At 42.2% G+C, this 12,500-nt stretch overlaps 1 protein-coding gene and 1 long non-coding RNA gene across 3 annotated transcripts in view; one reads left to right on the top strand and one right to left on the bottom strand.

Annotated features, from left to right (window-relative positions):
- Window positions 1-12,500, bottom strand: part of LOC138041009 (uncharacterized) — a 301,351-nt gene that overhangs the window by 110,661 nt on the left and 178,190 nt on the right. The gene's annotated exons all lie outside the window — the stretch shown is intronic.
- The window catches only part of LOC138040986 (uncharacterized), a 73,542-nt gene that overhangs the window by 38,890 nt on the left and 22,152 nt on the right, over window positions 1-12,500 (top strand). For both annotated transcript variants that reach the window (XM_068886741.1, XM_068886740.1), the window contains 8 exons: window positions 1-84; window positions 912-1,049; window positions 2,059-2,160; window positions 3,693-3,799; window positions 5,548-5,736; window positions 9,141-9,209; window positions 9,798-9,919; window positions 10,487-10,694. The exon at window positions 1-84 is cut by the window's left edge and continues 72 nt beyond it. In XM_068886741.1, coding sequence (XP_068742842.1) covers window positions 1-84; window positions 912-1,049; window positions 2,059-2,160; window positions 3,693-3,799; window positions 5,548-5,736; window positions 9,141-9,209; window positions 9,798-9,919; window positions 10,487-10,694 — 1,019 coding nt within the window. The remainder of the gene's footprint in view (window positions 85-911; window positions 1,050-2,058; window positions 2,161-3,692; window positions 3,800-5,547; window positions 5,737-9,140; window positions 9,210-9,797; window positions 9,920-10,486; window positions 10,695-12,500) is intronic.

The raw sequence follows: 12,500 nt of genomic DNA, 5'->3' as shown, positions 1-12,500 counted from the left end.
CCAGTGGTTCCGATGAAAGCCAGAGGGTAAGGCCTGGTTGCTACGTGGAAAACGAACGAGTCAAATGCACTGGAGCAATACCAGGTCAGTCCATACGTTGTTACGTTGCCATTGACCAGGGGCCCGTTTTTCAAAAGTCTCGAAACTTTAGGGGCCGTTTTCGGGTGTCACAATTTCCTTTGTATCTCAAGAAAGGCCAGGACTTAATTCGTCAAACTTCACTGTTATTTTTCTTTTTGTTGCCTTAAATACATGTTAAAAGATCGGCTTTCCAAAACAAGTGGTTGGCAATTTCACAAATAGCTTTTCGGGCCAGAAAAGTTTTCGGGACTTTCGAGAAACGGGCCCCAGGTCTCTCGTTTGCCAATTATTATTATTATTATTATTTGGGGGAGGGGGGGGGGGGGGGGGGGGGTAGAGGTAATGTGGGGGAGAAAGCCCTGGAAACGAAATTCTTTTCCTAAGTAACAGATACCTGGCTCAAAACTTGATGACAAGGGATCGTCCGAGTGAGAGTGGTCCAGTGTAGGACCAGAACTTTAGATGATACCAAATAGTCTGAGAGTGAGAAATATCTTCAAAAGAAGGTTGGAAAATGGAAGATACATTCAAACGTCACATGAATTTCTTATGTTGCATTCTTAACAGCCTAACAGACAATCCTCGCAGAGGTATTCCCCAACCTCTCCAAACAGGTTTTCTTGGGAATTTTTCTTTCCAGTCCATTCGACTTTAAAGTGAAATATTGAGATTTTCGGGCTTAGTAGTAAACACCATTGAAAAGAGTTCAGTGCCATTGTTGTGATTACAGCTCCTTTGCAACCAAGTTGCAGTCATTGCAACTTTGCAGAAGCATGGAAAGCTATCTTTTCGCGCCGAAAAACTAATAATCCTACTGGTTTTTGTGACAGGAATTAGACAGCTGTCTCTGTTATCAAACGATGAACTTTTCTTGTGTGATAGTGGAGATGAAATCAGACCAATCAGCGCCAGATGCAACATTCAAAGAAACTGCGACGATTCGTCAGATGAGAGAAACTGTGAAAAATGTAAGAAATGACATGTGAGCTTCACTGTTAACCAAGTCTTGGGCTGAACTGTGTCAAATATCAATGAAAAACTAGAATACCGCAACGCAAAATACATGTAATATCAATCATTAACAATGTTAAAGGAATAGATATTACTTATGGTCGGCGAGGGCGTACGATTTCTGTTCACGAGTTGTAAAGAATCGCAAACCAACGAGTGAATGGAGCGAATGAGTGAGTTGCGATTCTTCACAACGAGTGAATAAAAATCGTATGAGCGAACCAACCATGAAGTTAGTTGTCTATTTTATCTGTACTGAGATTTCTTTCAAACTGCAATGACAATAGAGATTAGACGATGAAGTGAAAACTCACACAAATATTCGTTCAACTTCGTTGCTGGAATGCCTTCAACTTTTGTAATTTCATTCTTGGTTTCTAAAAAGGCTTGCAAGCAGTTTACATCTTGTTTTGCTTTTTGCAAGGTGGCTTGGTTCTCTTGCTCAGCGATGAAATTGTCAACCCAACCGGCGTTCACAAACCTTTCCGACAACTTTAAAAATAAAAGGGCGGCTTGCAAGTTTTCGCACAAAGGATGAGGTAGTTTCTCGAACGATCACCTCACTAATGAAAAACGCCGTTCATCCAATCAGACGCCGCGAACGATGATTTTATCACTAGTGAAATTTCATCGTTCGCGTCGCTGATTGGCTGTGACTAAAAACAAAACGATGTTTTCATCACTGTCATTTCTGTGAGTAAATCTCAGTACTTATATGATAAAGGGCGGTGATCAATTAAGTGGAGTAATATCGGCCAATCAATCACAGACAGACGATGAAATTAGCCAATCAGAGGTCAAAGTAAATACTTGTATCTGGTGGGAAGCGAGGAAAAACGCGTGCGAACGAACCACAATCAGTCTCACGCTTGTCCTTACCTCCCATAAGTGGCAATGTGTAACTTTGCAAAACCAAAGACATCGCAAAATTTATCTGCTTTAAATTGTTCTGTTGTTGTTTCTCAGACTACTGTCCCTATGTTATGTCACATGGATTTCTGTGGAACAGGACACAATTGGGTAAACAAGTTTTGAAACAATGCTCATTGGTTGACCCCACTTGGACAGGTAACTCCTTTTACATGCAGCGTCATTGCCAGGTGATCTGGTGACGTAATTCGGAGGACTGGGGAGAAACATTTTAACGCCGTATCCCACATACGTGCGCGGCCTTATTTTCGAATTCAACATGGCAGAGGCGAGATTAGTGCTCGTCGGGTCTACTTGAACGTTCATTCAGTAACAGGAAACGTGGTAGACACGGAATGATCTGTTGAGTTTTGGCGATGGAAATTCTGCAGGGAGTTTGGAAACAACACCTAAGGCCGCTCGCGGTTGTGGGATACGGCGTTAAAATTTTTCTTCCCAGTCCTCCAAATTACGCCACCAGATCACCTTGTGATTAATGCCCATATACAATTCAATATAAACAAGATGGCGGAATAAGCATTTGTCGGGCGACGGGCCCACTCCATACCAGAGAAATAAAAAAACTTTGCGTGAAAAGTTTCACCCAAAAGTCTTATTCAAATAGATAATACGCAAGATGGGTGGGGTTTTTTCTGCAAATAAAACACAAGCTAATGATAACTACGGCGGAATGGAAGTGGCGAGAACACGATCCAAATGGATTTAGCCCATCGCTCGGCAAATTTTTACGATTGTTTAAATTACATCGCATTAAGCCCCTGCTTGAAAGAGTAGATATAGAGCCGCTAAAAGAGGAAGTCAAGTCCAGACGATGGAGAATGAATGGGCATGTAGTGAAGGAGGAGATGGACAGTGATTGTAATTTTACGATGACTGTGGGAACTGTTAGGGGAATAGGAACAGGAGAAGACCGAAAACAACATGGAGGAGGACAATGCAGAAGGAGAGAGAGAGAATGTTGCTTGGATAGGATTCTTGGAATGAGGTGCGGGTTGTTGCATTGCATTCAGGGCTCATGATGGAAGCAGAAATAAATGATAAGACATCAACACAAAATGCGCGCCATGCTTTCTTGTTGGATGAGGTAAACGGCATCCGGGGTCTTTTATTTTTACAAATAAGCAATATTGTACAGGACGCCAAGTGTAGAGTAACATGAAGTCACTCCTAACACGGGTTGCAGCTGCCGACATTCAGGGAGAGGTGGAGAAATCGGCATTGTGGAGGCCCTAGGGGTCACTAGCTAGGATCGTGGAGGCTTGGTGACGTTGAAAGTGAAGATGAAGCCCATTACCAGAAAGATCGCCTATGTTAACTCACTGATGTCAAATTGTGTATTGTCTCAACTGTTCTCTATGTATTTGTTTGGTACGTATTAGAAGAATCAGTTGCACTTTATAACACGCTAAGGGTCTTGAGCGCTGGGGCACCGATTGGGGACAGTTCAGGTTATATCAAATCATATAGGTTAGTTTTTTAGGAGAGAGGAAAACCGGAGCTAGTACCCCCTCCGAGAAGAGTAGAGAACCAACAAACGTAACCCACATGTGACGCCAAGTCTGGGAATCGAACCTGGGTCACAGTCGACTGGGAGGCGTGCAATCTCACCACAGCGTCATACATCATCTCATGTTAATTTCATACACAGCTTTTTGTATTCCTTTTATTAGGAACATTTGGAAGTAACTGCACCGAGAACATTTTCAGAACAATATGGAAGCACAACACTTCTTGCACCTGCGAAAACAAAATCCTACTGGAATATTTCAAAAACAAGGTGGGTTTAACAAGGTTTGTACAAACAAACAAACAAACAAACAGTCATTTTGCAGTCAGGCCGTCTTGCCCAGGTATTCTGCTGTTTTCGAACAGTGTGTTCTGTCGTTAATTGTGTTTCATTGGCCCTGAAAAGCCCCTATGGGGAGTTGTCAGTTAAGTGTGTATTGTATTGTATTGTGTTTTAATTCTCAATCATGTTACAAAGTTTATCAACTTCACTGAGTACAGTTATTACTGAGCTTTCTATTTATTACCCTCATCTGAGGGGACCGGAAGCTCCAGCCAAAATCTATTAGAACTTCAGCTTTACTAAAGCCGCTATTAAATGTTGAAACTGTAGCAGTGAAACTTGTGTACAACGGCGCTGCAAAACGAGTTTCAGTCTTGCACAGTGTATCATAAAAGGTCGAAATTTGTTCGGGAACGTTGAAACTGGTCTCGAAATTTCGTTACCAGATTACCGCAAAGCATGTTGACACCAGTTCCATGGCCTTGCAGGTTTCTGATTGGCTTAAACAGCGTAGAGTAAGAAAATTGAGCAAGACCAGTTTCACGAAGTGGTGTTACACGGTAAAACTCTTGTTTTTATCACCGCTGTGATCTTTGCGACCGTTGAAGATGTAGAAATCGGTTTTATACTTTTCGTGAAACTTGTTTCGCAACGAAAGTTTGAAGCAGTTTCACGAAACCAACCATGCTACACGATCGCCAATGCCTCCGGAAACTTGTTTAGCAGCGCCGTTGCACACAATATCCAGCCAAAAGTTTCAAGGTGTAACAGCGGCTTAAACCTAATAGTGTTCACGAGATACCATGCATATTCCGGTGACAAAACATTCATTTATAGGACTTGTTTTCGTTGATATAGGCGTCGTCTCCGCCAATTGGGAAAATCGAACAATAAGTTATTACGTTTTTAGTATCGTTCGCTATAAAAGCGGCTAATCATTACTTCATCATATCATCATATCATATCATTATCATTATATATCTTTATTTACCCTCGGGTTTTTAGAGTAGCTTGGTGTAGCTAATATCTCCCGAGCATTTACCCTCCCAACCATGATACATCACAGAAGACAGACCACAACACCGGGAACTACATGCCCTACTCTTTACGACAAGTGTGCGGGTTCTTTTACGTCCCGCAGGATTATGAACATTGAAGGGTTGTGAGACGGGACCTCCGGTTTATCGTCCTTATCCGAGAAGACTAGAGAGTCTAACCATTTGCAGATGTAATTACAAAGGCAGCACTTTCTCCTCAGTTATTTAAAGACCCTGAGTGTCGGTCCGGCCGGAGTTGAACTCACGACCTCCCGCGTGACAACCCGTGCTCAACCAACTTCGTTCGTTCGTCAGTTTAATTTTAGTTTTCGATGGAGTGCAGAATAAGGCAACGTTAAGCAATTTTCATCAGGATCATACTGAGTTTCCAGTTTCGTTTCTTTTGTATGTAGTTTCGCACAGAGCTAATTTTCGCTATTGTTCAGTACACCATCATGGCCACCATGACGTCAGCGATATGAGCAACTGTCTCTTATAGACACCTGTAGAATTCAGGCGGCTTTCAAAGGGATTCGAACCCATGACCTGAGCAATGAAGTCACTCAGTAAGAGACAATTCCTTAATTCAACTTTCCAGATAAGTGTGAGGGTCACCACTTCTGTCTTTCGTAAGTTAAGATATCCTCTGAACATCTAGTCCTGCTGTAGATTGAAACTTTTGCTTTCTTTTTGTTTCAGAACGACGGACTGAACGCAACTAACTTCTTAAATGTCTCGGAAGAGCTGGCCAGCGCAGGAAGAGCCATTCGATTCACCAACCCTAGAGTGTTCCATGATATGAACAAAGAGCTATTTAAGGTCATAACAAGCGGCTTTCTGACGCCACTCACTCTTCAAAATGCTGACACAGCTTTGCGATATTGCAGGGTATGAACCTTTTATACGTTCATTTGGTGCATGCGCTTGTGTCCCACAAACAACTTGTTATGTAGAATAAGAATTCCACGTATACGGCAAACGCGGAAATGCCTACTTTCATGCAGAAGCGGCAACCGGCAAACGCAAAAATGGCGGGAAAATCATGGACACGTGGTCACTTTTGCCGTTCGCGTTTCACGTAAACGTGATGTTAAATCTCTCTATTTTCCCGATTTTAATAATAATAGACTGCAAGAAACAACATAAATAGACTACAAGAAGGCATATGATATGGTGCCGCATTCGTGGATCCTGAAATGCCTGCAGATTGATGATCTGAAGCTGTACGGAGTTAGCAAAAATCAACCGGACTCACTTGTTCAAATAGTAAGGATCTTCTCGTAAGACATTAAGATGTCGTTTGGGCTAGACAAGTGTGCTGTCCTGGAAATGAGAAGGGGGGAAGACAAGTTGACAGTAGCGGAATGGAACTACCCGACGACCAGCATATCGGAGAAATAGGAGGAAGGCTACAAATACCTTGGAATCTTACAGTTGGACCAGACTCTCAACACCAATATGAAAGGCAAGATAACATCGGAGTATATCAAAAGAGTCAAGAAGTTGTGTAGATCAAAACTTAATGGAGGAAATTTGGTAGATGGCATGAATACCTGGGCTGTAGGTGTAGTACGCTACAGCGCGGGGATTGTGAACTGGACAGTGGAGGAGGTAGCCAACATGGATAGAACAACTAGGAAGATCTTGGCAATGAATGGCTGTCTGCACACCAGGAGTAATGTTGCGAGGCTATACTTGCCGAGAAAGGAAGGGGGAAGAGGACTGATCGGCATCGAGGAGTGTGTACTAAGAAGAGAGAGCAAATCCCTTCATGGCTAACTAAGAGAGAGCACAGAGTGAATGCTTCAAGCTGCGTTGAAGGAGAAAGTGATCGTTGAAGAAGAGAGTCTGCAGGATTCTGAGAAGAGGGGGAAAGACGAGAAAGTTAAAACGGGAAGGAGAAAGCCGTACTTTGTGCGTTTGTCCAACAAATATCAGATAAAGCTGGAGAGGAGTCTTGGAGATGGCTCAGGAATGGATTCTTAAAAAAAGGAAACAGAAAGTTTGATTCTTGCTGCTCAGGAACAAGCTTTAAGACGAAACTCGATCAAGTACAGCATAGATAAGACCTCAGAGACACCACTGTGTAGATTGTGTGGAAATGCCACTGAAACAGTAGGAAATATTGTCAGTGGATGCAAGAAGCTTGTCCAGAGAGAGAAAAGGAAGCGTCATGACAAGGTGGCCCTGCGGGTACAGTGGGAGATGTGCAGAAAGTATGGGATAGAGTGTAATGACAAGTGGTATGACCATCAACCCTTGCCAACCGCAGAAAATGGAGAGGTGAGGATTACCTGGGACATGACTATCTACACAGACAAAGTGCTGAAACATAATCGGCCAGGTATTACTCTGGTGCATAAAGACATACGGACATGGACACTTATTGACATAGCTGTGCCAGCGGACCAGAACATCACCAGAACTGAAGAGGAGAAGGTTGAAAGTCACAATAATACCTATCATGATTGGTGCTCTTGGAAGCATATCAAAAGGTGCAAAGACCTGGTTTGGCAAGCTAGATGTACCTGACTTCCTTGGAAGTGTACAATTATCGGCCATCCTTGGAACTGCTTACCTGCCGCGGACAGTGTGGTGTCTCTAAGCTAAGCTATATATATACATATAATCGATAAAATGTTTATGAAATGGCTGCCTCTGAATTTTGTATTAGTAATAATAATAATAATAATAATAATAATAATATAATAATAATAATAATAATAGTAAGAGAAGAAGAAGAAGAAGAAGAAGAAGAAGAAGAGAAGAAGAAGAAGAAGAAGAAGAAGAAGAAGAAGAAGAAGAAGAAAGAGAGAGATCGTCATAATTGATGTTGCTATCCCAGTTGATGAATGGGTGAGGGATAAGGAACTTGAGAATCGAAGGTAGAGAAATACCAACTATTGAAAGATGAAATTGCAAAGGTCTGGCAAATGCGAAAAGTCATTGTAGCCCCTGTTGTTATTGGGGCCCTTGGAGGTGTATCAGTCAACTTTAAGGAGTAAATGACGCAAATCAGTGTGAAGGTGAGGTTGGAAGTTATCCAGAAAACAGCATAAGGAAAGTACCATCCCCGGCTGTAAGAAGAAGGAAAAGAGAGACCTGGGACCTGTGGTGACTTGTTGTGACCTGCTCCCAAGGACTATAAACACCAAGCTGAACATCCTGCCTGAGTCTATATGCAGAATAACAGGCTTGAGGTTCTGTTGTAGCGATTTCGGCGAGTTTGTCTATTTCGCCAACCCATTCTGTTACCTTTCCGTCTACATAGTCTTTTTGGTATTCCTGCGAGCCAATCGCTGCGCCAAGATGTTTGTGGCCTTCGCTTGTAACGTTTATCGCTGTTGACTGGAACAATTCTTTGGCTGACTCTTCTCTCTCAGGCTATACAATAATCCAACACTTCATGGCATTTAGGAAATACCCAAAGTCAGGACCAATTGCAGTAAGAGTGCCCCACCATTTCTTTATTTCACCTAGAGGGCCCGGTCAACTCGCGTCGTCAGCAAACCAACATTGCTTTGTGCTTGAAGTTGTCTGTAGAGCTGTTATTAAGGGCTGTAATAATAATAATAATAATAATAATAATAATAATAATAATAATAATAATGATGATAATGATAATGATAATGATAATGATGATAATAATAATAATAATAATAGTAATATTGAAGTGTCAAAACACGTTAGCATAAAATACTAACACTCTTGCACTTGCAGACTCTGAAATGTCAATCAACGGTTGCTTTTGACGCTGCGCCAGTCGCTGCAACGAGATCAGTTGAAGGGGTGGGATTCAGCGTTGTGACTGATTTCGATCCAGTTTGTCCGTTTCTAATTTCAGCGGTCGGCTAACTGCTAAATGAGACTTACCTGTAGGGTGACGTTTTATTTAGATTCTGTGAGTCATTGGTCGGGAGTGGAGGAGTCATGTGCCCACCCAATACTGGGTCTCAACCGTTATGCACTGTGTGAACACTCACATATTCTTTAAAAACTAAACTTCCCACTTTGTGTGCTTTCTCAAGTGACTCGCTAGTAAATTAACGTCGAAAACATAAGTGAGGCTTAAAACGGGATTTGAACTCGTGACTTTGGGATTCCATGATAATGTCATGACTTCAAATTCTCTTCGCATTTCAAATTCTCTGCGTCATATGTAGGTCCGCTATCTATCGCGGCAAATGTAATTGAAAGCATCGAAAACCGGATCCCGTTAATTGGAATTAAACCTCAGAGCCCCATGTGTTTATAAAACACTGAATCGTTTGTGTCTTTATGTTTCTTTTCAGAGCTTTATTCACACGATAACGGGGTCTCCACAATACAGGATTAAGAACACCTTTTGTAAAGCGAAATTGGTAAGCTACGCCATGAAAGTGAGGCGAAAATATGAATTATACTTTAGTGCACTTTTCATATTCAGCATGAGGCAAAAAATGTAAACAAAGATTCCCCTATACCCTTCACATTGGGCGAGAATTGACCAACCTGCTTTCCAGGGCTTCTCTCCGCTCGGCGGAGAAAAGCCCTGGGAACGAGATTCATAATAGAGTTCTAAAGTGGTGACGTCATAAAAATTTATTTTTTTGAAATTATGGGATTGTTGGGATATTTTGAAAGAACAACACCTGAAAGGCCTAGTTGCTAAAAGCTAGCATTGTGGGGCAAATTGTCCCTGAGATACTAGTCACGCTTTGCTCTGATGACTCCACACAAATCCTTCTACATTTGACCCGGTTCCTAATGTTATGAACTGAAAATTGTGCCCTGAAATGCTAATTTTTGGCGAGTAGGCCTTTTGGATGTTGTTCTTTCATAATACCCCGAAAAATCCCATAATTTCACAAATTTAATTTTTAAGACGTCACGCTTTAGGACTCCACTGACGGATTTGTCGGTCATTTTTTGCTCCTGGTATAGTTGCCAAAGACCATTTCATTTTATAGGCTGACGAAAGAAATATATTGGCCAGAGAGGCTCTGGATTTCCTACGCCAAGCTCCAAATGGAACAGAAGCTCACAGAGTGGGGTGGACGTTAAGTATATGGCCAGTTCAAGACCAAAACGTGTGAGTGAGGATGTTGCTGAATGTATTGTTTACATTTCATCCAGGGTTTTCGTTTGAGGCCGGAGACCGGACGTTTGTTTATTATTTCAAGTCCGGTGCTGGCACTATGACGCTATAAATGTGTACATTTTGTTGGCTTTTTTTCCCCTGGTTTTTGTCTTTCTTTATGTGGAAGCCAAGAGCTTCAAACTAATGAGGAGCCACATCGCTTTAGTTTGCTTGCTAAACGGAATCATTTATAGTAATTTATAGGGGATCCAGTCCTCCCTGAGGGTTTGCTCTCCCGCCTGACAATGGAAAATAACCTTGTCCGGTACTTTTATTAAGCTTACTCATTCCATAATATTAAGGGAGTTTCATCATTAAACAAAATAGGCTTTTTCCTGCGGGAGGCCGCGGGTTCCACCATTCGGAGTCGGCCCCGTCTGTGGGACGTTATTGCCGACATGGAACTAATCTGGAAAACTGATCGAGGACTAGGAGACCGCGGTTAAATTTCCTTTTTCTATTAGACTCCAACTTAAATCCCACGCAATCCCTAATCAAAACGTATTGCCTAATTAACAGGGGTTCCGAGCATGTCACAGGTAACTTTGATGAAAAGGAACCATCACTCGGTATATCAAGGAATCTGCTAATTCTTCAGTTGAACACGGCACCACTTGTTTCTGTCAGTGTTAAGAAAGAGAAAGAAGTTGACATCACATCCGAGAACAATGGGACCAGGAAAAACCACACGAATTCGAATACGACCAGGACAACAGACAATAACCCGGTAAGGCATCGATCATTAAGTGACTAAAAGGATAAATATAGTTCGGTTTATGGTAGCATAAACCAGGAGCTCATTAAGAGGAGCCTCCATCTCCTCTAATTCCTTGAGTCAACCCTTTCTCGAGTAAATTTATTTTTAGGAACAGGTTTTTCCCGCGAAAAGTATCATAATTCCCTTGACGCTGAGATAGCTCTGTTTTGATTGGCTTTTACAACAGTGAGCGTGCTGAATCTCCCAAGGGAGGTGTTCTATAAATTAATCTACTCGGGAAAGGGTTGACTCCGAGGCCAAGTATGGGAGATAGAGGCTTATCTTAATGAGCTCCTGCATAAACTGATGTTAATAAACCTGAAAATTACATATATGCCCTATGAAAGCACACGTATTGACGTTTTAGCAACAACAACGTCCAACATTTGAATAAGCTTTTGTACTAAGTAATGGTACAGACCGGTTCAAAGTACAAGAAAGAACAATGAGACTTGTCCGATTACAATGTATCCTTCTCCTCTGGCAAAGCCCACTGTAACTTAACAGGATATGTTTTCTAGTCTCCACAAAGGTTCCTTTTTTTATAGCACGTGCTCATCATGCACATGTGCTCTTCTTTATGCCGTACACTTCCTTTCCCTGTCAATTCTTTTAGGGCTTCGGTTCATTCACAACAGCATTTTGTTTTTTCCTTTCCACCCCCCCCCCGTTTTTGTTTTTTTTTTCGCTTTTTTTTGTTCTGATTGGAACCTTTGTACAGCTCGTTCAACTATCCCTAATGCTAACTGTATATTTAGCACGACCATACATCCATATGTATCTGTCAGATTAATCATTTATCTTGTGGGATTATACGGGGTGACGCCCCATTCCTTCGTTAGATTCCGGGGATGTGGCAGTACTGTCTTGCTTTCCAATAAAAGAGGAAGGGAAGTGGCAGGGAAGTGCAACCACTGGCTGCACTTTACGCCACAGTAAGGCTTAGCCCTTGGAGACAGGTCCGGAAAAATATCCACTCCAGGGTGTGGATCCCCGGTCCCACCTGATCTGTACTCCACCCAGAAGGGCCACCCCTCCTGGTTCCCCTTAGTTCCTAGTGACTGGGGGATATGGGCCTCATTCCTGGAGACTGATCAGGACTCCCGTCCAGGGTGGCGACCCCCGGTACCACTTATTTTGTCTCCCCCCAGGAGGGCTTTTCTCCTGGTCCCCCTTACCCCTAGATTTAAGCGCTTCCCTGCCACCAGAATTTTGCCATTACCTTCCGTGTGTTTTCTGTGTGGTACCTGGCATGGAAACTGTATGCGAAACCACTACTAATTGGAAGAGTTTTATTAAGTTCAGTTTAGTTGTTCCAATGGTTGTAACCCGAGAGATGGATTGGCTTAACACTAGAATTTCTGGTTTAAACTTGCTTATTTCATGATTTGTGCCCCATATATAAAGACCTCAAAGCCCCAACTGAAACACAATGCATGGAAATCAAAGTTGGGAAAACAACCGTTGAACGAAATACAACAGTTAGAAAATGTTCTATTTTTCAATATCTTTTCGATTCCCTTTTACGAGGTGTGTTTCTTGAGTACTCATTCTGAGTGTAGCGCAGAAAGTTACTGTCACAAAAAGAGAACTTAAACCTGAAGACGGCTACGAGAACATCACCAAAAAACAGACCAATAGCTCTGCACGCCCGCACGTGCGTTTTAAATTTCTGTACATTTTTCGCCGTTCTTGTCCTGACAACGACACCAAATAATCAAAATTGAGATTATATGGAAGACGTGAGCACCTGATGATAAATTGTCAATTTTGTCT

Source organism: Montipora capricornis, chromosome 3 (assembly GCF_036669925.1).
Source record: "Montipora capricornis isolate CH-2021 chromosome 3, ASM3666992v2, whole genome shotgun sequence".
Classification (NCBI taxonomy): Eukaryota; Metazoa; Cnidaria; class Anthozoa; order Scleractinia; family Acroporidae; genus Montipora; species Montipora capricornis.
This window is presented reverse-complemented; position numbering and strand designations above follow the sequence as displayed.